We start from the raw sequence: 25,260 nt of genomic DNA on the forward strand, positions 1-25,260 counted from the left end.
AGGCCCAGCCAGTGGCATACGTGTGCTGCAGGACTCTCGTCACACCGTCCAGCGCTTTCTGTGTCCAGGCCACTGGCCTGTGAGCTCCCCAAGGAGGAAACCTCTTCGGACTCTTCCCTCCGTACCCCACCCAGGGCGTGGGGAAGCCTCAAATGTTTAGGGTGTTCAGGAGCAGGAATGAACACATGTGACTTACACCCAGAGCTGCTACCTAAAAGTGGCAGCGAGGACCAGAGGGGCTCGCACATGGTACCAGGGATGGAAGAAGTGGTGCAGTGGGGAACAACGGCTGAGGAGCTACAACAAATATGCAAATACACTGGTCAGTGAGGCGACCACGGGGACAGAGAAAAGGACCAGGCACAGCAGTGGAACATGGGGACCAGTGCAATCTGCAAACAGTGGGAGGTCCTGCACGGTTCCTGCAGCCAGGGGGAACCATGGGGAGCTACTGGGGCTTTGGAGAGACGTTACAGTAGAAGAGGCAGGGCTCCCTGAGTGCCACGCCCTTCCTGGCTCTAAGCCAAGGCCACCAGGAGATTCAGAGGAGTGGGTCCCAGGAGGCAGAGAGGTGTGCAGATCTTCCCAGCAATGATCTCAGCAGTCACCCTCTCCACGCACAGCCTGCACAAACAGATGGGCCATTTCCAGGCCCCCCATCCTTCAACTCAACAACATCCCCAGGGCCTGAGGGAGCACAAATGGAGCTGAGCCATCTCCCCCAGAGGATGTTGAGATGGAATAAGGAAGCCCCAAGGGGAAGCGACTGCCATCCGGCCAATCCCCAGCCCTGCACCTCTGCCACTTCTACACACAGGTTCCTGCACAGTGCAGCCAGGGTGGGGCAGGCACTGTACGCACAGCCCGCTTCACAGGGAGCCCAAGGCAAAGGGGCTTGGGCCCCGAGGGTGTCTGTCCCAGCCAGGAGCATGCAGCCTCGACAGAGGCAAAGGCAGGAGGTGGAGGAAGAGGAGACACAGACAGAAGCTGGGCACCATGAGCAGGAGCCTGATGCAGCACCAGCCCGGGGCACGGGCGGGTCAGCAGTTTCCACGCTGGCTGCCTGCTGCCCAAGGCCTCTGGGAGGAATCAGCCTCCCCTCCCTCTCCATTCTCCTCTATGTTCTGAGGCTGTAACTCTTCCCCTCCGACCTTCCTACAGAAACAGCCAGGAGCAGCTCCCAGCTCCCACCAGAGGAAGGCAAAAGCAGAGGGGTGGGCAGCTATCCTCCTCCATTTGACAGATGAGGGTCCAGGCTCGGAGACCCAGTGAGGCTGATGCTTAGCTCCTTCCCATTCCTGGATGGCAGCTGCCTTCAAACCAGACCAAGCGGGGAGAGAGGAACAGGGCCCTTTCCAGGATGCATACAGGGAAACCCTGGCCAAACCCTGGAGTCTAGGTATACCAAGGTCAGAGCTCAGCGTCTATCCCCAGCTGGGATTTCGTCAGCTGTTGTCCCCCAAACACCTGACCAAGAAGAGCAGCCAGGCCGGACTCTGCATCCGGCCCCTCTCCCACCTTGATAAACAGGAAAAGGCCCTTCAGTCAGCTGGATGTAGGTCTGTGGCTCCTCCTACCTGGGACCCTGCACCCCTCCTGGCTAAGTGCTTCAGGTCACAGCTGTGAAGGCTCCTCACCAGTACGTGGTGAGTCATCTACAGTCTAGATTCTAGAGGAATCTCCTCTTTGGAGAGATGAGGAAATAGAGGCTCCAAACGATCTCATCATGCTCACATGCAGTTCATGGCAGAACTGCGACCCTCTGCAGTGGCCCCACTGCAGCCACCATCCTTGACAAGGGTATGTGAGAAGCAGGGCAGGCCCTGTGAGCCTTTACACCTTCCAGGCAGGCAGCCCTCTTCGCTAGGACGCTAGACTAAGCCCACCCACTTTGGAGATGGGAAAAGCATGGCGAGGCCCCAAAAGAAGGAAGGGACAGAAGGCTCCACCCACCCAGAAAACTCAAGCTGGGAGAGGGCTGAGCAGGTGTCGATCAGGGTTATGCATTAATTCCATCACCCCATCAAACATGTATTAGGCATCCACCCGTCCGTGTCAAGCCCTGAGCGGGGTCCTGGCTAAGCAGAGATCCAGAAGGCACTGGAGTTCCTGCCCCTGAGAAAGCCCCTGAGCGGTGGAGGAAACAGATGGGGAAGCAGATAACTAGGAGGTCGTGCCAAGAGTGGAACAACAGGGCAATACGTGTCTGTGGTGCTGAGAGCGTGGAGAAAGTGAGCAGTTCCACTTGGGAAGTCTCGGACTGCGCCACAGGAGGCAGGGCTGGAGGGCTGACTTGCCCACACCAGGCAAAGGGGACCACAGAAGCCAAAGCCTGGATGCAGCAGTTTGGTTGTTTGGGGAACAAGGGCGTTTGTTCAGTTTCGTGGATGAGAAGGGAGGGAAGAGTGGCCTATACCCGCCTTCGATGCCACAGTAAGTGGAAGTCGCAACAAGGAGAGGGGCTTGCCCCAATTTTTCTGCTTGAACTTAGATGACTGCAGGCCGCCCACAGGTCCGCCTCCGGGACAGAGGTCCTATGCACTCTGACCTCTGCCTCCCCTGCAGGCTGCTGCTGCCCCAGTTCTAGATGGCCGGTGTCCGCCAGTCCCCCCGCTACAGCAGAGGGGCTGAGGGCCCAGCAGCACTGGGTCCGAGGTGTCCAGGATCTAGAAAGGTCCCATGATATGCCCCCCATAGTACATTCAGGCCACCTGGAGAACCAGAATAATGAGCACAGGTTACTTCTTATCCTCTTTCCTGACCCTCAGAGCAATCAACAAGGTCGACCACACCCTCCGTCTTGCGTGAAGCTCTGCCCTTCACTTCTTCCTCACAAGCTCTCGGGTTTTCCTGCTACCCCTTGGGCCCACGCCTATCCCCATTACACATTAGCCCCCACAAGGCCCAGGCCAAGGCCCTCTCCTCTCCTGTGCTCTACCGTCTCCCTAGCCAGTGTAATCCACACGCACAGCTTCAACTGCCTCACAAACACAGCTCTAGCCTCGTCCTTGACGCTTAAGCTTCAGACTCTTCAATCCAGTTGCCTACTTGCCATCTCCAGCTTGGCATCTGTTCAGCTCAAAACCACCTCGGGGTCAACCCTTCAAAACCAAATACTGTCTTCTCCCACTGAAACCCAGGCCTCTTGCCACATCTCTTGGGCCAGCTAACAGCAGCTCCTCCAAACAGGAACTAGAGACTTTAGAATCATCCTTAACATCTCCGTCCTCCCCCCCCCCCATCTAATCTTTGAACAAACCCTACTGGCTTTGTTGTTCCCGGCCATAGGCCATAGCTGGCGCTGAGCGGGAACCGGCTGCGCATCTAAGGCCATCTGACTGCAGGCAGCACCCGCACCGGAGTGTAAGCTCCTTGAGTACAGACGCTGCCCGCAGCTTCAGGTCTCCAGAGCCCAGCAGGAACCAGGAGTTGGAAAGAAAAACCCGGGGCCTCCCTCCCCCAAGGAAACACCAGGGGCCTCTGACGGGGGGCTGAAGTGTGGGGACAGCAGAGGCCTCCCCTTGTGGAGCTCGCTGGGCCCCATGCCTTCTCACCACCCCAGCCCCGGCTCTTTGGTTTCCGTGTTACTGCCACCGCAGGAGCTGCTCCCTCTGGGGCGGGGGGGCGTTGAGCTGTGGGGCCAGCCCTTAAACCCCAACACAGTGAACCCTGACTAGGAGGCTGGAGACATTCTAAGTAATGAAAAGAGGCATCGAGTCAGTGGCCAGCAGGCGGAAGAGACACCCTCTGCCGACACCCGACCAGCCTCTCCCGTTTTAGAACCGCCTGGCCCAGCCTCTCCTCAGCTTCTGGCCACATTCCCTGTGGGCCATGCCAGCCCACGCCAAGCCACTCTCCTTGTCCTTTTGCTTCCTGGGGAGGCAAGGCCCGGTGCATGTCTAGACTCTGACCTCACTCTGAGGTGATAGGGAACTCACTCACTCACTGCCTCCCTCCCTGGGAAGCCCTGATTCTTAGAGATGGCCTCCCCTACTGAGAGGGATGGCTGCCTTGGGACTTCCCTTCCTGATTTGAATTCCCTCATTCTCCCCTCTTCAGATAGCTTCTCGCCTCCCCCTGCGCCAGCACACATCCTAGGACAGCTGCCTTCCGCCTCCCACCCCAGCCTGCAGAGACGCACCCATCCAAGGAGGGCCCGTTCTCAGGCCAGGGACATGGACGTCCTGGACACAGCAGTCCAGGCACCAGACATTCTGTTCTCACTGGAGAGCACGCTCTATGGATTTCACTGCTGGCCTCAAGAGACCCTGAGGAAAATCCCTGGCCAAGTGACACAAGCTCCCGTTTCTAACCTCCTGGCTGAGTACTCCAAGAGTCCCAAGAAAAGCCACAGTCCCCATTAAGAACCGACAAGCGAACACAGGCATCTGATACTCACTTCCTGCTGGGTAGGAAGAGCACTACTTCCAAACAAGTGGAATAAGGGGACGTGGTCTGCGGAGCCTCAGGGGGACCCACCACCCCCTGCCCTTGTCGCTGCCCAACCTCCCAGATGACCTCCTGCCCCTGAGAGGACTGAGAAGCCTTTGGGCCCTGTGGCCACTGCTCCCCTCACCTGGGGTGAGCCGCTCTGTGAACACGTTGGGCCGGAGCTGAAGTCCCTCAATCCCATGGGGTTAAGCTCTCCCACCACACCCCCACACCCCCACAGGCAGGGCCAGTGTTGTCAATGCCCTACGCCCCCCACGGGCAGGGCCAAGCCAGGGACACTGTGACCTGGGGACAGCCCTTAAACAGCCACTTCCCTCAGGCCATGTCAGCTCAGCCATGTCCCCAGGTGTCCAAGAAAACAGGAAGCCAACCTCAAAGCGAACATCCCACCCCCATGAGTTAGAATTAGATCTCACACAAACAAGCGGTCAAACGCTGTAGCCCAAACCCTCACCAGACGGGTCAGTTGTTTGCTGCCAGGGCCGGAGCTGTGCTCAGACCGCCCACTCTTCACCATGCCCACGCCTGGCTCCCAGGCCCCTCACAGCCTTTGCATACATCCTCTAACCAACAGGGGCATGCTAGCCAGTAGGGGAGGGAGCCAACAGGGGCAGGATGGGCTGCTACAGATGTGGACCCTCAGCCTGCAGCACCTTAGGCACAACAGTCTCCTGCCAGCCCTGGCTTTCATGGTTTTCTCCATGTCCCAGGTCACAAGCTCCCCAGGATCAAGGACTGGTCACCTCCTTTTCTTGCTTCCTAACCCCAGCCTTCTGTGCCAGGCCTGGGCTCAGCAAAGGAGATGCTAGTCTTCTGCAAGAGAAAGTCCCGCCCTGTTTATTCTGCATCCTGAGTCTCGCTGAAGCCAGGGCCAAACGCCAACACCGGGAAGGGCCCGGAAGGAAGCAGCAGAGCCTATACACAAAGCGTACATGTGGGCTATAGAAAGGAGCCCTCCCTGCTTCCCCCAGGAGGGGCCCGGTTCCTAGGAGGTGACGAGTGGGGAGAGCTAGGACTTGTGCCTCGGCACACGGCACTGCAGCCTCTCAAAGGCTGGCCAAGCGCCACCGCAAAAGGAACTAGTCCTGCAAGGAGTGAGGGGGGACATGAAGAACTGAGCCCTGAATGCAAGCAGAGGCTCTCAGAGCCCCACCACCTGGGACCACAGTGGCCCCCAAAGCAACTAACTCCACTTTCCTTACTGCCCCACCCCAAACACCAGAGTATTCGGGGACCACCACCTTCTCACACCACGTTCCCTCTTCTCTGGGGGATGCGGGCATTCCCTACTCCGAGGCCTCAGCACACCCGCAAAGGAGCTCTAGGGAGCTGTGATGAGAGGGTCTTACTGTGGGGTGACAGCAGGAGCTGTGGCCATAACAGACTAGGCTCCAGAGCAGCTCAAATGAGGGCATGAGCGTCGGGGTGAGTATAGGCAAATGACAGGCAAGGGCACAGCTATACCTCAAAGTCTGAACACAAGACACCTCTTCAAAGACCCCAGCCAAAGCAGCCTCTTGACCCACATAGATAGCCACGTCCTCTGCCTCACTGCGCCTTGGCCCAAGTCACAGAAATCAATTCCTCCCAGTCGCCATTCTCCGAATCCCTCTCCAGCCTATTCTGCCCAGTGTTCAGGCTCTGCGCCAGAGGGCTAACCAAGAGCCACTGAGGCCACTCTCCAGGGACAGAGGACTGGCTCACCGTGGACATGCACATGTAGCTAAAGAGAGAAATGAGCCTTGGTGGTCGTCAGCCACTGAAATGTGGGGTCGTGCGTTACCTACCACGGCACACCCTCCCCTCTCCTGGCAGACACAGCAGCCTCTGGCTTGTTTCCTTCACAGCACTCCCCAGGCCCCAGAATTATTTTTACTCCCTGGCTGTTTACGTCCTTTCTGGCTGCATCTACCTTAAACTTTATGTTTGCTACTGGGCTCCACAGTGCTTGGCACATTAGCAAATGCTGTCGTCCCAAGCCAGGGAATCACAAGTGGTGTCTCACTTGTTCAGTATGCCACAGAGGCCCAAGAGAGCTGGCTTTTTTCTTTTTTAAGGAAAGAATAGCTCTGGTGATACGGAAAGCACACCAGGCTAGAGCTCTACTGAACAAGCCAGAAGTTAGAGTAATCACGTCCAGTTCAGCAGGCCCTACACAGCAGCTCGGCCCACAATAAGTCAGAGACAACTAAAGGAGCACGAGGATGAAGGCAGGCGTGGGAGCTTGTCTGCAGGGGTCCTGGGAAGGCCCTTCTCGGAGCTCCTAGAGCATGGCGCCCCAGGTGCCCGGTTCCCTGGCAGAGACTTGGGTACAGCTGTTGTCATGAGCCAGTGAGAGCAAGTCAGATGAGGCTCCTCTGTTCCTCCACCTCAAACCAGCTGCTCCTACCCCCCACCCCGATAGGAGTGTGGGAAAGAAGCTTGATGAGGGTACTGTAGCAAGACAAGGGCAGCAGAGGCTCTAGACGGAAGCACTGAGTCAGTCCAGTTTGTCCACAGACAGAAACCTGGAGGGCAAGGGTAGAGATCAGACAGCAATGTCCACGTGAAAGAAAACAGTACCAAAACTCTGGTCCTACAGAAGAGTCCATATTATTGTCATTTTCTCCAGAGTGGAAGAATGAGCTGAATATTGTAGTGAGAATCAGAAATGCCAGGCTCTGGTCGAGTTCACTGCCATGAGCTTGCTGTGTGACCTTACCCGTGGGGCCTTGGTTTCCTCATCTGTAAGACAGGGCTAATCACTCTTGCCCACCTCGATTCACGGAACTGTGGTAGAGCTCAAACAACACAATAGATGAGAAAATACTCCATGAACTCCAACACACTATTCAAATACCCAGATTTTTCTCATGCCCCAGGCCTCTGTGTACAGACTCGAGGAGGGAACAAAGAAAACAAGAAGGAAACAGACTTCCAGCCTAAGCTGTCAGGGCAGCACTGGTGGCCAAGCTTGGGGGTGGCACTGGAGCTCTGTCATTAATTAAGGTGAGACCAAAGGAAACAAATACTTATTAAGCGCCCACAGGTGCCAAATGCTGTGCTGATGTCACATATAAAATCTCTTACTCTCATTTGACTATTGTTAGTATACAGCTCTGTGAGGAAGGAATTATTTTTACAGCTAAAGATTCGTTTCAGATAGGTTAAAGTTACTTGCCCAAGGTCACAGGAAAAGCTGAGGCTCGAACCCAAATCTGACTGACTCTACCCTCAAATCTCTGGTCACTGCAGCCCAATTACCAACCGCTGCTGGAGGTCACGCCTCACCCTTGGCTCTGCTTTGCCTAGAGTCTTGTCACCTGTCACCACGCTGCTCTCAAAGATGCCCCCCAGGGAAATACAGGCGCCATGCTTCTCTGAACAAAGCACTCAAGGAGCACCAGAACGTTCCTCTGCCCCATCCCACCCCGATTTCTCCTAGAACTCTCCTCAAAGTCCCCACGGACATCTCCAGTTCTCAGAGAGGGAGTGGAGAAGGGAAAAAGTCCTAATAGCAGGCCTTTCGACATTATCCATCTCTGGCCGCCTTGAAGCCACGTCCCAGAGGAAAAGAGCACAGAGTGGGAAGAGATGCCATTAGTTAATGAAGACTGACACGGAGGGTGACAGTAGGGGCAGAGGCAGGCCCTGCCACTCTGAGGCGGTGGCATTAAAACACTTCCTGGAAGACGGAGTTCTCATACCAGGGTGCTCAGAGAGCATTTCTGTGGCCTAGGCACTCCGAAATAGACCAGTCTGTTACCTTCCTACAACACCAAAGCAGATACTTCCAGTCAAGTGCCCTGTCATCCTGCAAAAGGCAGCTGTGGGAACCAATCCTGACAACAGAGGGGTGGCTGAGAGCTTCAAGGGAGAAGATGGGTGGGCCTCCTTGTCTCTTGAATCAAAGGGCTTGGTGGCCAGCCAGCAGCCCCCTCATATAACAGGGGTGTTTGCGCCCTTCTGCTATCAGGTCCTCCTGGGACCTCATCTTCCTCCTCGTCAGAGCTCCCACGGACACTGTGCTACGCTCAGTGTAAGGCACTTTACACAGATTCTCATCAAATCCTCACAAAATCCTCATGAGACAAATGTAGTTTGTACCTATCCCCCTTTTATAAATGAGGAGCCCAGAGAGGGCAAGTCACATACTCAAGGTCACAGAGCAAGTTGCAGAACAGGATTTTTAACCTAAGAAGTTCAAGTTCAGAGCCCACATGCTAAACTAGTTGACCCTTGAACAATGACAGGGGCACTGCGCCACCTCGCCCCCTGCAGTCCAAAATCCGTGCCTAACTTCTGACTTTCCAGTCGACCCTTAGTATCTGCAGGGGATTGGTTCTAGGACCCCTCCAGATACCAAAACCTGCAGATGCTCAGGTCCCTTATATAAAATGGCCCAGAACAATGCAGTCAGCCCTCCACATCCGTAGGTTCCCAGCTGTGGATCCAATCTATCGTTAAAATCCACGTGTAAGTGGAGCAGCACAGTTTACCTGTACCGCCATCCCGCCAGACCCAACCCCACCCCTCCACCACCACTGCGTCCGCACCCTCCCACAGCGAGGAGGTCTTGCCCTGCTTGTCAGCTCTCTCCTGCAAACTGCAACTCACCGGTCTCCCTCCTCAACCTCTCCCAAACACACGACATGGTCCCAATGTAGCCACTGCTGACACTCACTGTCCACAGGATGGAGTGTAGCCCGTGAGCAGGGCACACGGGGGCCCTCCCTAAGCTGCCACCAGCCAGTCCCAGCCTCATCTCCACCACACTCCACACATTGCAGACCCCTGCAGCGACCCCCACCCCGCCCCTCAGCCACAGTTTCCCAATCATTCAAGGCCCAGCGCCCAGCTCACCTCTCCTGGCTCTCTCCTCTCAATCCCAACTCGCTAAGCAAAGCTTGTTCCTCTGCACTCCCAGCGCTCTCAGTACAGACCTTTATCCTGGTATGTAACACATGGGATTATAATTACATGTTCCCAAGTCTGTCTCCTCCAAGGGCCTGGCAGTTCCTCAATGGCACAGATCATGTTTTATTTATCTTTTGAACCCTCAGTGGGCAAACAGGACGTCTTCAAACACTACTTATTGAACAAATACATGCCCCTCATTCCAAGGGGCTACCCTAAAACAAGGCTGGTGGCCACGATCTCTAACCAGTGACTCAAGCCTGTGCATCTGTGTATGTACACACACAGTATTGGGGTATTGGGGGTCCCAATGCTGCGTGCACTCAGCTCCTCCAGTCATCTGTGCTGCAGACCCCTTTCCGAGGTTCACAGGAAAGAGAGAGCCCCAGATGGACGGGGGGTCCTGGCAGGCCTGGTCTGAAACCCACACATCAGGGCAAACCTGGGGTGCTGAGGAAACACTAAGAGGTCTGACTTCCCCTGGAAAAAACTACGTATAGTCAGACAGGAAACACACAGGCAGGGATGGCTAGCTCTGGAGAGCCTGACATGTGTTCTTGCCCCTCTCCCACTGGGAGCAGCCAGTACAAAGAAAATCCCTGATGACAGCCGCCTGCTGCCCTGAGAACAGGCCTCGTGGTCTGTCTCCTCACCAGCCTGCCAGCCAGAGGGGTAAAGCCCCCAGGTCCCAACCTCACCTTCTCTCTGAGCCTGACTACCTTGTCCACGTGCTGTGCTTTCTTCGGCCACTCCCACCCCTGGTCATCAGAGGCACCACTTGGAATTGTCTCCCTGAGGGTAAGGACCTGTTTTCATTCTCCACCTCAGGGGGCCTAGCATCTAGAAGAGAATCTACAGAAGAATCAAAAAGAAAGCCTAGGGCTTCAAAATCCCCGGTGTGTGGCTGGCATGCAGAGCCCTCCATGGACCCTCCACCTGGGCCCCTGCCCACAATGACCTTTGACTGAACCATCTCATCCCAAGAGGCACCAGAAGGAAAAGCGCGGCGCCAGAGTCTAGGGAGGCTGAGGCTGTCTGTACTGTACAGTCTGAGCACAAAGGTTTCTCCTCAGAGGAGCAACGGGCCTGAGGCCCACTCGCAGCACAACCCCAAGGCTTAGAGCCTCCTGGGATTGGCCAGCCAGCATGACTGTCCCACACCAGCACTGTGACCCGTGACATAATTCACTCCCTGGATTTCCATTTCCTCATCTGTAAAATGGGATGCTACTCTGGACTACCCCCCAGGGCCCTTGTGAGGATCAGCCAAGAAAACATGATGAAAAGCCTTTGTAGCACTCAGCAGGAAGTCTATAATTGCTTTACATTCACTTATGTCAGTATCTGAAAAAAAAAAAAAAATAGTGGTTCCTGTCATACCACTACGACAACTGGTACCAAAGCATTTCCCCACCCCCCTTCTAAGCCAAACTACCACTCTAGACACCAGCAGGCCTACTTCACAAGTGGTAGTGAGAGGGAACAGGTCTCACACATGAGTGCTGTGCACTTTCCTGAACTACATACACCATCTTTCCTTCAGGGCCACGGGCACCATGAGGGTAGCACAAGTGTCTCTCTCTCTCTTTGGCCCGGCTACAGGCACTGCATGGTACCCTGGCAGGGCCAGCAGGAAAAGGCCAGGCACCTGGGCAAGAGGCCAGGTGGCAGGGGACCCAGCTGGCAGCCCAACCTTCCTCAGAGCTTGCAGAGTGGGGCTTCAGGAGTTAGAACCCACCAACAAGGGGCATGAATGGGCAGAAGTGGGCCAGTTTCAGTGGGGGGCTCCATTTGCACAATCTGAACTCTACACAGGCATCTACTGCCGTGATTCCCCCAAAATGAGACCTAGCTGGACCATCTGTTCTAATGCGTCTTTTGGAGCAAAAATTAATAAGACCAGGTATTATATTATATTATATTATATTATATTATATTATATTATATTATACTTGGTCTTATATTAAAATAAGACTGAGTCTCACATTAATTTTTGTTCCAAAATACGCATTAGAGCTGATGGTCTGGCTAAGTCTTATTTTTGGGGAAACACAGTAGCCTACTAACCTTGTTACCGAGACTCTTTCAATCGGGCCTCCAAAATCAAAGGGCCAGGCCTTCTACACTCTTTACCTGTGCTCCAGGTCTCTCAAATCCCAGCTGACTAGTAAGATCATTGCATATGCACCTCTCTGGCTGCCCCACCCTTGGGGGCTGGGGTCATCAGGTCCTCTGCATTTCTGCGTCCATCCCCCAAAGACCTGTGACACCATGGACTAAATCCTTCCCTCTCCACACCTCTTCTGTTCAGGCCCCAACTTACAAACAAGAAAATCAGGTGTCAGATGTGCAAATCTCCACATATTTACACACTATTCTACATGGTAGGCGGGTGGGTAGGTAGATGGGTTGGGGAAAAAAAAACCCATTTCCTACCCTTTTCCGGGTAGTGATCTAAGTGAAATGTGAACTCAGTTCCCATCCTCCTCCCTTCCTGCACTCTCAGACTCTCCTACACCCACGCTCCCCCTCCACAATATTCACAGTCCAGGGTCTAGGAGGGCAGTCATAATCTGTTATTGTTATTATTAACAACAGCTCACATTTATTAAGCATTTATCATGTGTCAGGCACTGTGCTAGATGTTTTCACATCAATTTTCTCATTTAATCCCCAGAGCAACCACATATAGCGGATATGTTATTATTCCTACTTTACAGATGAAAACTAAGGCTAGGAGAAGATAAGTAACTGGGGGACACACAACTAATACACAGGCCTCAAATCGAGCTCTGCCTCCAACCACTGTGCTGCACTTACTACCTGCTGGTCACATGCATGGTTTGAAACGCAGCCTGTTGTTACCCAGGAGATCTCTATCTGGGAACCTCCAGCCAGGGACCCCATTTAAGCACAGCATAGGGATCACCACAGAAGCAGGAAAGGGGCTGTGTCTGGACTCTGATATGTGGGTGACGTCCCCAGGACTATCTCAGCTTTCTGCAGTGTCTGTACTTCCTCCACTTTGAAATCCAGTCTCTCAAATCACTAACATTTTCTTGCAATGGCAGACAGGGCCAATGGGGGCATGGAGATGGAGGAAGACAGCTGCCATTTCTAAGGTCATCAGCTGTGTCAGATCTGGAGTTTGTAGTTGAGGATGGCTGCCTTACCACAAGGTCTTCCTTCCTCCCAATCTCCTCACCCATCTACATGCATATATAGCATGATCAAGGAAGTCTGTAGGACCTTCCCTTGGGGGTGTCAGTTCCCGACCACCCTCCTATACATGGACTGAGTTCTGAGCCTGGCTCTGACACCTGTCTCTGGAGGGGGTTGGGGGGGACGGTCCTTGCAGGAAGCAACCTACAGCCTGGGGTTGTGACACATCATCTCTCACACTTGGAGGCGGGGGAATGCAGGGCAGAGCTGGGTGCCCATCCGGCCACAGCACAGGCATGTGCTAAGTGGAATAACAATGAGAGATCTGGGTTTTTTTCAAAATCCCCAACTCCCTCCTCCCAACTCAGACAGAGGTAAGAAATCAAGAGTAGTTGCTCCTGGCTCCCTACAGCCACAGGACACAAAGGGCTAGACCCCAAACTGGCTGCCTGCTCATGAAAAGAGTATCTGACTCCAAGGCACTGAAGCTGGCCTTTCTGGGGCCAAGCTGTTGAGACTGAGCTTCCAAGGGAAAGGGGAGCCTGGATCTTTACCAAGAGTCCCTGCCCTGGCTTTGGGTGTCTGCCCACCCACACAGACCTCCAAAATTCAGCTTCAGGACAAAAGCAGCAGTAGGAAAAAGCAGCCACTGCCTTCTCTCAGGCTTTTCCAAACCAAACAGGACCACCTTCCTCCTCCCCAAGAGGGAGATGAGTAGGCCCGGCTCGGCTCCAAAACCAGCTCTACTCCAACATCTGCCTAAGTTCTACTCAAAGAACCCAAAGTTCCCTTTGCAAAAAGCCCAGCCTAGGGGCTCAAAGAGTTTCACCAAGACTGCTCTTTTTGGAGAAAAGGTGCTGAGCGGCGACCATCTGGTCTCACCCCAGGTTCAGGGGTTGGATGGGGGGCGCTGCCTTGGCTCCCCTCGCCTCTGTGGACACCACTCCCGGCGTGTGGGAGACCCGATGCCTGCCCCGCTGGTCTCCAACTCACTAGAATTTTTAGGCCTCTGGGCAAAGCGCCAGAACACTCCCCCCTAGCTGGGGGAGGGGGGTGTCCTGTCAGGTGACTGAGGACCCGGATGCCCCCCGCCCCTGGTGACCACCGGGGCCGAGGCGGGGGCGGGGTCCGGAGGGTGTGGGGAGGGACGGAAAGTTTGTCCAAGTCGCTCGGCGGCCGCGGGCGCGCGGGAGGCGGGCGCGGATCTCTGCCGCCCCCGCGCGCGCAGCGGGCCCCGGGGAGGGGTCGCACTTACTGGCCCCCTCGATCTTGTCCGCGCCGCGGCTCCACGTGATCTGCCGTGTCTCCAGCTTGACCTGGAAGGTCTTCCGCTCCGGCCGCTGTGACTTCTTGGAGTAGAACAAAGTCATGACGGTGCCCACCTCGAGGCTGCGGCAAAGGTGCAGCACCTCGGCGTCCGAGGGCGCGCCGGGCCCGCAGCCATTGGCGCAGGGGGACGCGGCGCCCGCCATGGCTCCGGTGCTGGGGGCGGTAGAAGCTACGACGGCGATGCAGGCCCAGCTGGTGGGAGCAGGCGGCAGCGGCGGCGGCTGAGGCTGCCGGCGAGCGGGCCCCGGCGGCGGCTCCTGCGGGCGGAGACGGGGCGGGGCGGGGCCTGAGCGGGGGGCGGGGCGGCCCTGCAGGCCCCGCCCCGGTCCGCGCGCCGGGAACAAAGACGCCCGCGCGCCCGTGGGGAGGACCCCCGCCTGCCGCCCTCCGCGCCTGCGCCCCGCGACCCCCGGCGAGGCCCCGGGCGGGGGCGCAATGGCGGCGGGAGCGCGCGTGCCGCTCGCGGTCAAGCCCCCACTCCTCCGTCCCGCAGAGCTTCCTCACGCGACCCCGTACACAGCTGCGTGGCCACAGTCGACCCCGTCACGCGCGGTAGCCGCTCGGCGGCCCCGCAGTGAGTCGCACACGCACAGGCGGCCGCCCAGCCCACTGTCCCGCACAGGCCCAGTCGTAGCTGTTTCCTCACCCCTACTCCCCGAGCACCGATCGCGCAGCAACCGGGTAGGTAGGTGAGGGCGCGGAGCGTCCCCCGGGCCCGCCAGCCAAACCCAGTTACCTGGGCGGGCTGCCCGGCGGAGGGAGCCAGGCCGGGCCGCCTCACACCGGCGGCGGCAGCGGCGGGTCTTCTGCGCGCCCTCTCCGGGGAGGGGCGGGGGCGGGGCCGTCTGCGGATTGGCCGGCGGTCTCTGATGGACAGGCGATCTAGCCCGCCCCTCCTCTCTGGCCGCGCAGGGCCGGCCCGCAGGCCGCAGACCCACCTCTGTCCTGCTCCTGAGGCCGGTGTAGCCTTCGAGGGCCCTGTAACTGGGAGATGCCCACCAGATCTGAGCATCCCCTGCAGGGCCTCTAGACCTACGGCTCCCAGTTGCCTTTGTCTCTGTCACCTTACCTCACACTCCGTGTCCACAAGGCAGTAGGTGGGCTCAGGTCCTACCTCACGGTGACCCTGCTGTAAATGCTCTCCTGAGCTTTGGTTTTCACAGCCGGACTCCTCTTGTTTCCCTCCTCCCTCTCTGGCTGCTGCCTTTCGGCCTCAGAAGCTTCTCTTCCTCTGGGCTAGGTCCTGAGCCAGTTCCCAAGGCGACCTGTCACCCCCAACCCAGGCAACCACAACGTCGAATCTGTATCTCCCCTGCATCCCACTACCTACTCCGCGTCCACACTTAACACAGGCATTTCACTTCTTCCTCACACTGCTCTTCCCACCGTCTTCACTTTCTCAGAACATGGCACTAAATGCTAAGGTGCTTGGGCCAAAACCCTTGGAGATATTCTTGATTCCTCTCTCTGCCTCAATCCCACACACACAGTAACCTGTCAGAGCCAGTTCACTCTGCCCTCAGATATCGCCACTCCATCCACAAGCCCAAGGCCCATCTTTTCTCACTCAGACTATTGACCCTCCTTGCTCTCGCCTGCGTCTATTCTCCATGCTTTAATCTTTAAAATGAAATTACATCGTGGTCCCCTACCTCCAGCCTCAAACCCTCCATGATTTCCCATTGCACATAATATCCACACGTCCTACCTGGCCCAGCAGGTCCTGTACGGTCTGGCCCCTTTCTCTTCTACTTCATCTCTCACCACCTCCCCTTCACGCCCCGTTCTCCAGCCACAAGGCCTTTTTGTGGTTACAGGCTGACTGTTTTAGTGCGCCTCATTTGTTGGGCTTCACAGGTGTTGTCTTTAACAAACTGAAGGCAAGACCCCCCCTTGCAAAAAGATTACAACTCCCTTTATCACAATACGAGCTTTATTGTGGTGATCTGGAACTGAACCTGTAATACCTCTGAGATAGGCCGGTATGTGAATAATGCACTCTTTTGCCTTCGACAAGCCATTCTCTAGACTCATCCCTGCAATCTAGCTGCCTGTCACAAAGAACTGCCAAAACTGAAGACACCTGTGGTCACAGTGGAACCGGTCAGACAGATATCGAGCCAGGCAGAGCAGGGCAACTTACTGCAATTCAGAGGTGAGAGGCCCAGTGGAGCACCTAGCTGATGCCAGAGAAAGATCCAGGCTTCCTGGAATTTGTGCTCAGGCAACCCACCCAGCTGGGTGGTGACTAGTGTCTGGGGCTGCCTCTTGCGGTAGTGGTGTGTATTTTGATTCCCTCTCAAGTACAGCCCCTAAGAAGCTGAGAATTCAGCCTGAAGTTGAGTCGCCTGTCCTAGGAGGCTTCAGCCACCTGAGCGGAGGTGGAGTGGCTGAGATGGACTGCCACCTAGTGACAGGCTTTTAAAATGGAAGGGAACTAAAGTTGATCTAATGCCCTGCCCAGGGATACAATGCTTACATATGTGGTCACACCTGATCCTCATAATTACCCTCTAATCAGGGATTATTTTCCCTAATTTACTTACGAGGAAACTCAGAGTCAGAGAAGTTCTGTAACATGCCCCAAGGCCACAAAACTAAAGAGTGGGGATTTGAACCCAAGTCTGTCTGACTCCATGCATTTTCTGCCTCATAAGAGAGCCAATGGCTTAAGTAGGACAACAGTCAGTGGGCATGGAGGCTAATTGGGATGGGTGAGGGGAAGACTTGGGCATGCGTGGCCCTGGGCACAGGGAACCCAGAAAACACAAGCGCTCATAAAGTGTGGCTTGGGCTTAAAATGGTGCTGCCCCTGTCTGCAGCCCCTGAGCCTCCCTGTGCTAGGCATTGGTGCCATGGGTTGGAAGAACAAGAGAAACCCTGCACCGGCCCTCCAGGAATTCACAGACATTAAACAGATAAACACTGTCTTATGTAGGCACAATTGTGACGATGTCTACTGAGGAAAAGAACTGAGGGCTATGAGATAAAACATTAGAGAGCCCTACTTCAGATCTAGTAGACAAGGAAGACCTCTTTAAGACTCAACAGAGGTCTGAAGGATGTGAGTAGATGGCCAGGTGAATTATTAAGGGTGGGTTGAAGGAAAGGAAAGTGCTTTCCAGACAGAAGTAACAGCATGTACAAAGGCCCTGAGGCCGGAAAGAGCTTAGTGAGTTTAGGAATAGAAAGAAGGCTAGAGTTTATCTAGTGCAGTGGAACATGTGGGGTAATGAGGCCAGGAAGACCGGTGGGGCCTGAATGGGGCTCCTCCCTGCCTTTCTGATCTTGTCCGTTTTTTCTAGGAGGGCCCCTCCCAACTCCTATAGCCTTCCTTGAGCTTCTTGTGCCAACTTGGGCAGCCTGTGGGCTGTGATGCACTTTTAAAATCTGTTTTTCTATTTTCTGAGAGCTTCCCAACATGCAGCCCATGCTCCCTTGCTTTTGCTTGTGTTTTTTATTCTCAGGCTGGGCCCCCAGGAGCTCCAGAAATCCTTGCCAACACGAGCTCATATTTTCAGTTTGCTGCCAGGCCGTTCATCAGGAAACAGGGCCCCATTTCCTCCTGGGATTTCTGAGCCAGCATCCCAGGACTCAAGTGCCTCCCTCCACCAAAGGATGTTCAGGAAAAGCAGGGCACACAGAGGGCGTGGCTGGGATGGGCTTCCCCCATCTCAGCATATATATGGGTATGTGGGTGTCACTGGCAATGTGTGCAGCTGCACTGGCTAGGAGGGAGCAGCCCAGCACCCACACAAGGCACATGTCTGTGACATCACCCAGGCTAGTCTTGCCTGAGCCTATTTCTAGCAACACTCATGCTTCCACATGCCCAGTCTACCCTAATACCTGTGCCTGCAGTCTGGGGAGGAGTCCCAGCCCAGTTGCCCCTCCGGTCCTGTGGGCCTGACATCACAGGTGTTTATTTACCAAACACTTAGAACGCACTTAGCATAAAGTAAGTCCTATATAGCTGCTTTACTCACATTGGCTCATTTACTCCTCATTACAGCACTGAAAGTTATGTCCTTTTTTTCTTTTCCTCCTTCTTCCACCTACCCCCCACTTCCAGTTCAAGCCATTGTTTCTCAGTCTAGTTGTGTAGGACGCAGCTCCCTGACTTATCCTGGTATTAGGAGCTCCCCCAGGGCTGAGGCAGTCGGTTGCCGGTCGTGGGTCGGCCGATCACAGCAGCTCATGACAGCACTCGCTGGTTGCCGGCCGCTCACGATGGCTGCTGGCCGCTCACGATGGCTGCCGGCCACTCATGCTGGCCACCGGCCACTCCTGGCAGCACACAGCAAGCAGCCTGCGGCAGCACACAGTAGCCCACGGCAGCCTGCAGCAGCTCATGCCAACCTCTGGCTGCTCACGGCAGTCCAGCTCCAGGGAGAGCTGTTGTTCACAATGTTAGCTGTAGAGGGCGCAGCTGGGAATCGGCCCCATGTGGGAATCGAACCAGCGACCTAGGCGTTAGGACTACAGAGCTCCAACCACCTGAGCCACCCGACTGGCCCAAAAGAATTGTTCTTATCCCCATTTTACAGGGGAAAAACTGAGGCTTGAAGAGATTAAGAGACATGGTCATGGACATAGAGCTAAGAGGTAGCAGAAATGGATTCAAACCTAAGCAGCCTCGCTCGAGTCAATGCTATGTTGCCTCCCATGCAGGTATGAACGTTTTATTGTGTATCCCCACCCCTTTCCATAATACCCCTACCTAATGTTTTCTATTTTTAGTTATTTGGTTAATGTTGTCAAAGGTTGGGAGTGTTTTGGAAGCAGACTCTGACAGAGGTTAGTGTGCTGAATGTGTTCTTAGGGAGTGCCCTTGGGATCAACACTGTGGAAGGGAGAGGAAGGAAACAGGAGGAGGTGCAGGGGGAAGTTAAGCTGTGACACAGGCAAACCCCCAGGGAGCCCACGTCAATCAGCCACTGGATGTGGACTGTCCTGGGAAGAGCAAGCCTTGGCCAGATGGCTTTCCACAGCTGAGGTGACCTTGGGGGACTGACAGTTTTCCCAGCAGTGGGGCAACAAGTGCTTCCTTAAAGGGGAACCTGGATGGCACATCACTATGCTTACCACAAATGTATTCTTTTCCAATCCATTGAAAAAAGTTTAGGCCGGTTAGCTCAGTTGGTTAGAGCGTGGTGCTAATAACACCAAGGTTGCTGGTTCCATCCTCGCATGGGCCACTGTGAGCTGCACCCTCCTTAAAATAAATAAATTAATTAATTAATGAAAATAAAATAGCTTTTATAAAAAAAAAGTTTAGGGTACTTAAAACAAAGGACAAAAATACTGTAATATAGAAATGGGACATACAATGATAAAAGAAGGAATATAATATGGTTAATATGGGTTAACATCAAATGTAGCTGAGCTTCCTGGTAGCCAAAGCAAAAACTATTCTGATAACTGACAACTTAGGGGAGAAAAATTTTCCTGGGGATAAATTATAAAAGAAGTTTCTCATATGGACACTTGCTTGACTGAAATAATGGAGAATGTTCTCAAAAAATTGACAGCAAATGCTGATAGTTTCATTAATTCCTAATAATGACCTTGAGTGAATATAGAAGGTATAATATACTGTGTTTCCCTGAAAATAAGACCTAACCGGAAGATAAGCCCTAGCATGATTTTTCAGGATGACATCCCCTGAACATAAGCCCTAATGCGTCTTTTGGAGCAAAAATTAATATAAGACCCGGTCTTATTTTTGGGAAAACATGGTAAAAGTATAGCTCCGTGAAGCCCCTTCCACGAATAAAGGTAGGCACATTTATAGATAGAGTGGCAGTGTCTAATCTGATCCATGCATAAAACTTTATTCTTTTTAACTATTCTTTAAATTCTACTCAGTAGTTTATGTTAGATGTCTCAAGAGATTATGAGCCAGCCAGCCAGTCTGCACCTCAGCACACAGCTAGTACTTAATAATTACCTTAGAGCATCTGGAGCTCCACCCCACAACCTGTGGTCTAGGCTCTTGATCTCTGGTCCCAATACCGGTGTCTACCTGGGCCTCACACATCTTAGGTCACGTCCTCCTGCTTTCCCCCTCACCTGGGATGTACTGTCGGCCCCTCAAGAACCTCGTGTTTTCTATCACTCAAGGCAAAGGTAGGCCTGGCCCAGCCACTCCCAGGGACTCAGCTGTCTCCGCAGACCCTGCTTCCCCTTTGCTGATGAGCCCCTATGCTGGGACCCAGAGGCAGGAGAGCTGGGCTCCAGACATAACTCTTCAGGGAGGTGGCTGGGTTATATAATTGCTTCACTGAAAGAAGAGAAGGGGAGAGCTCTTGCTAGCCACTGGCCCAGGCCAGGACAGACCTGCTATTTTTCCCCTTTTTCTCTCTTTCTTCCAACAAACAGTCCTGATGCCTTCTCTATAGCAGCAGTAAGACAGCAGAAATGAATCAGACCAAGTATCCACTCCAGCAGTGGATATAGAAACGCCAACGGAGGACAGACAATTCAGTGTGATAAGGGTCCTATGAGCCCTGAGAAGGGACCCCCGGCCTTACCTAGGACCTTTGGTGGATGTGGATATAGAGCAAAGTGAGAGAGAGTGTACATGCTAGAAGAGATAGCAGCTCCAAATATAAGGCGATCATTAGTTTTCACAACAAGGTCACTCCAGGTGTTGTGGCTTTTTTTGCAACTAAAATATAAACGTTTTTAGAGATGCATGATTCAAATGTCCACATATAACAGTTTATTTAGTTACACATACATATTTTAAATCACATATTATTTGAAACAATATAACTTATGAATGTTGATTTTCCCCACTCTCACCTTTCCATAAATCATATATTCAGTCTTTACATGAATCTTTGATTTCTCTGTAGCTGTCATCATTAGAGCTACTTTATGAGTTACCTAATATATTATTTCTGAAAGCACATTACCTTCACTGCCACCCAGAAAATAAGACCTAGCCGGACAATCAGCTCTAATGCGTCTTTTGGAGCAAAATAGGTCTTATTTTCGGGGAAACACGGTTAAGTTGTTTGAGAGAGGGTGCTTTTGAAAAATCAACTTTACTGGGGGCCAGCCCGGTGTCTCAGGCGGTTAGAGCTCCATGCTCCTAACTCCGAAGGCTGCCGGTTCAATTAACACATGGGCCAGTGGGCTCTCAACCACCAGGCTGCCAGTTCAATCCCTCGAGTCCTGCAAGGGATGGTGGGCAGCGCCCCCTGCAACTAAAATTGAACACAGCACCTTGAGCTGAGCTGCCGCTGAGCTCCCAGATGGCTCAGTTGGTTGGAATGCGTCCTCTCAACCACAATGTTGCCGGCTCAACTCCCGCAAGGGATGGTGGGCTGTGCCCCCTGAAACTAGAAAACGGCAACTGGACCTGGAGCTGAGCTGTGCTCTCCACAACTAAGACTGAAAGGACAACAACTTGAAGCTGAATGGCACCCTCCACAACTAAGATTGAAAGGACAACAACTTGACTTGGAAAAAAAAAAAAAAGGCCTGGAAGTACATACTGTTCCCAATAAAGTTCTGTAAAAAAAAAAAAAAAATCAACTTTATTGAGGAATAATTTACATATAAAATGCACACATTTGAAGTATAAAGTTTGCTGAGCTTTGACAAACATATGCCATTATATAACCTACACCCAATCAGGATATAGAACATTTCCATCACCCCCCAAAGTTTCTTAGTGCTCCTTTGCAGTCTGTCTCCCCTTCCCCTATCCACAATCACTAATCTACTTTCCATCACTACAGATTAGTTTTGCCTAGCCGAGAATTTCATATAAATGAAATCATGGTGTATCATTGTAGCTAAGTTCAGCATGTTGTTTTTGAGATTCATCCATGTAGCTAAGGAAAAATACTTTTTGAATCAGTATGAGAGGCTATTACTGGATATTTTGAATACATTTTTGTATAACATTAAAACAGGGTTCTTTTCAATTCTCACATATGTATGTTAGTATTCAGTGGGTTGGGTGACCCACTGACTCCTTCCATATTGACACAAATCTTTAATGTTATCCATAAATATTTAAGTGTTTTTTCTAAGACTTTAAAAAAAAACATACACATAACTATAGTACCATTATCAAACCTAAAAAAAAAATCAACACTATTGCTATTTAAAGTGATCGTTAAGAGGCTTGTTTGTATGTAATACTTGGGATTGTGAAAAAATTACTAAGTCTGTGGTAAATTTCTTTGCCTCCTTGTTTACTGATTTTGTCAGGGAACTACTTACAATCATCCAAAACTAGCTTGACTGAGGTCATTTCAGGGTAATGTGTTTTCTCCAAAAAGTGCTTTTTGGTTTAAAACAAGTTGAGAGAACATCCCATTATATGAGGGATTTTGTAACAACCAAAATATAAACTTTTTCTCAGAGGAAAACAAAAATGTAAGTTTCCTGTTAAGAAATACCTATATTCTGTGTATATGGTATTTAGGAGGTGATGTGACTCGCTAGTTTACTGGATGTGGAAGTGAGAGAAAGGAGAGAAGGATGATGGCTACCCTAGGTCCCACTTACGGGACGAGAGGGGATGGTGGTGCCACTCACTGAGATGTGAAACTCAGCCCAATGGGCGTGTAGTAGGTTCTAAGCTCAGCTCAAGATTTGAGACTGAGGAGACTTTGGCATCCCCCCCAGAGATGGAGTTGGCAGTTTGTGTCTGGAACTCAGGAAAGGGGTCTAGGCTGGAGATAAGAGATATGGGAGCTGTCACGCTAGGGTGTGAATGAAATCAGGCCGCTCAGGACCTGAGAAGGCGATAACTGAGAAGCAACGGCCTGATAGAGAGAGCAGCAAAACCAGAAGGTGGCATCGTGGAAGCCCGAGAGAAGTGCTTTAAGAAGGGAGGTGGTTTCATACAAGGTGTGATCAAAAGATACGGAGAATGTTTAAACTGAAAAAAAGTGTATTACAGTGAAAGACACACTGCCAATAATCCCCCTCAAATAGACCCCCTTTCTTCAAACACATTTATCCCATCGTTCCTGCCACTTTCCGAAGCAGTTCTGGAAAGTCCTCTTTCTTGAGTGTCTTTACTTCATCCTCCATCATGACAACGCTCCATGTTACCCATCGCTTCTGGTACGGCAATTTCTGTCAAATAAAAATATTAGTGTGTCCTCATCCACTGGATCTGGCACTGTGTGACTTCTGGCTCTTCCCCAAAGTTAAAATGATTCAGGACATCAAGGCAGCCACAACAGCACAACTAAAGACACGAAAGAGGACTTCCAGAACTGCTTCAGAAAGTGGCAAGAATGAAGGGATAAAAGTGTTTGAAGCAGGAGTATTTTGAGGGGGATTAATGGCAATATGTCCTTTATTGTAATAAATTTTAAAATTTAAACATTCACCGTATTTTTTGATCACACCTCGTACTGTATGATTTTGTTTATGTGAGATGTCCAGAAAAGGCAATTTATAAATTAGTGAAGGCTGGAGATGGAATGGGGATTAAGTTTGAGCGTGAGGGAATCTTACTGGGCGGATGATGTTCTAGTAACTGACTTACGGTGATGGCTGACCACTCAGTCATTACTGAAATTTATCATCTGCTTGAAATGGTGGATTTTGACATGTAAAATATACTCCAACAGAGCTGTCAGGGAAAAAAGGAGTGGTCAAGTGTCCAAATTGCTTAAGTAGGATGCAGAATGCAAAGCTCATTTCCTGGTTTGGTCACTCACTCACTGCTGAAATGTGGTCAGAACAGAGAGGGGGAATTGGGGGCAAGATGCCGCAGAAGCTAGTTGCAGTGGGTGGGGGTGATGAGCGGGTGGTGTCAATGACTCATTCCAGGTGCTTGTTTGTGAAATGGAGAGGGAGAGGGGTGGTTGCTGGGAAGGGCTGGGAGTTGTGAGGTTACTTTCTTCATGTTTTAAATGTGGCAGAGGACTGATATAGATTTGACAGGGAGAACAGACAGGATCTGGGGACCAGTTGTGGGGGTGGGGGAGAGAGAGGAGCAAGGAAGCACCCAGATGTCTGGTGTGGGTAGCACGGGGAAGCCATCTCCCTTTGCCCACAGCTGGATTAAAGCATCACAGAAAGGCCTGACAGGAGAGTAATTCAGACCCTGCACATCTGGCCTCAGCTCCTGGACATGACTGGAAGTGGGAGAAGGGAACCAACCTACTTACTGGATGCATAGGCAAGGGGGTGGGTCTCCTGACTCAATGCTCAAGCATCCTTCAGGGCCCTTCATATCTGGCCTTCACCTACCTGTCCAAACCCTCCCCTCATGCCCACTGGTCTGACTAGCTTCCCATTCTCTGGCTTCCTCCAAGGCCTGTTGCCACCATCTAGGATCCCCTTCACATTCCTGACCAACATCTAATTGCCCTGCACCTGCCCTCAGACTTGTAGGAAGGTCCTTGTTGGAAAAGGTAGACTCAAGTCCCTGCTCATTAATAAAATGTTCTGTCTACAAGGCCTCCTGTCCCTGATTTCTAGTTGTGGACCCACATTTGTCTCCTAGTTGTAGCAAGTCCTGCTTAAATCCCAAACCTGAGGTCCACTTTCTCGTCACCCACCCAACAGCCACAAAGCTTATCTAATGGGCACGGGAAGAGCCTCTTTGTTGCTATTTCTCACACTCAGTGGTCTAGCTACACCACCACAGAATTCAAAAATCTCTTGCTCCAAAGCAATGATGGCTACATAACCTCCTTTACTCGTTGGGGTGAATACTACCTCCCTCACTGGCCAATGAAATGCAGGCTGTCAAGGACTCCCCAGGACTGTCTGCAGGCGGCCCAGCACCAGCCCAGCCCCCAGCCCCAGGGAGTTTAGAGACCCTCAAGGAGATGGCTCTCCTTCCAGAAAATATCTGCACATGCTAACAAGTAGAGGGCCTAAGGCTAAGTGACCAATTCTGACCACTCTGGCCTTCCTGCTCCATTTGACTGGGAAACCTCACCCTTCACCTGAATCCAGATTTCGCTGTAACCTAGATGAGAAAAGAACAATTTTTGCAGGAACCCTGGCCAGCCTGGGTACCAGAGCACTGGGAAGCGGTCACAAACCACTTCCTCTTTTAATCAACCAATCAGTGGGAGAGGGTTTCTGGGATCCCGTTTCCTAACTGGTTTAGTACTTTTAATCCCTGCCATCCTGACTGTTACGCTTAGCCACATAAGCAAACCCAAAGACGCTCCCTACTGCTTCTCGCTAGCACACATGGAAAGCGCTCCCGAACTCTGCCTCCCAAATACACTTGCTCCTTAAACATCACCCACGCTAGGCTTCTAATACAGTTCCCGTCCCACCATCTGTTCTTGATTTTCTGCACCCTCCCTCACTTCCTGGGCCTGCCTCTATCTCAGGGTGTGGACTTTGGCTCCCCTTTGACTCACACCCACAGCAGCAGGCCAGAGGTACCCCTCCCAGGCCCAGCCTGGGCTCCTGGGG

General features: G+C 52.6%; 1 protein-coding gene across 3 annotated transcripts in view; it reads right to left on the reverse strand.

Annotated features, from left to right (window-relative positions):
* PLCG1 (phospholipase C gamma 1) overlaps window positions 1–14,671 on the reverse strand; it is a 36,433-nt gene extending 21,762 nt beyond the window's left edge. For 2 of the 3 annotated variants that reach the window (XM_074317280.1, XM_019749049.2), the window contains exons 1-2: window positions 14,486–14,645; window positions 13,766–14,096 (exon numbers count right to left, since the gene is read on the reverse strand). In XM_074317280.1, coding sequence (XP_074173381.1) covers window positions 13,766–13,982 — 217 coding nt within the window. In that variant the 5' untranslated portion in view covers window positions 13,983–14,096; window positions 14,486–14,645. Of the gene's footprint in view, window positions 1–13,765; window positions 14,097–14,485 lie in introns of all 3 variants that reach the window. The other variant, XM_074317279.1, reaches the window with a different exon arrangement.
* Window positions 14,672–25,260: the final 10,589 nt, after the last annotated feature.

Source organism: Rhinolophus sinicus, linkage group LG13, assembly GCF_036562045.2.
Source record: "Rhinolophus sinicus isolate RSC01 linkage group LG13, ASM3656204v1, whole genome shotgun sequence".
NCBI classification, from domain to species: domain Eukaryota; kingdom Metazoa; phylum Chordata; class Mammalia; order Chiroptera; family Rhinolophidae; genus Rhinolophus; species Rhinolophus sinicus.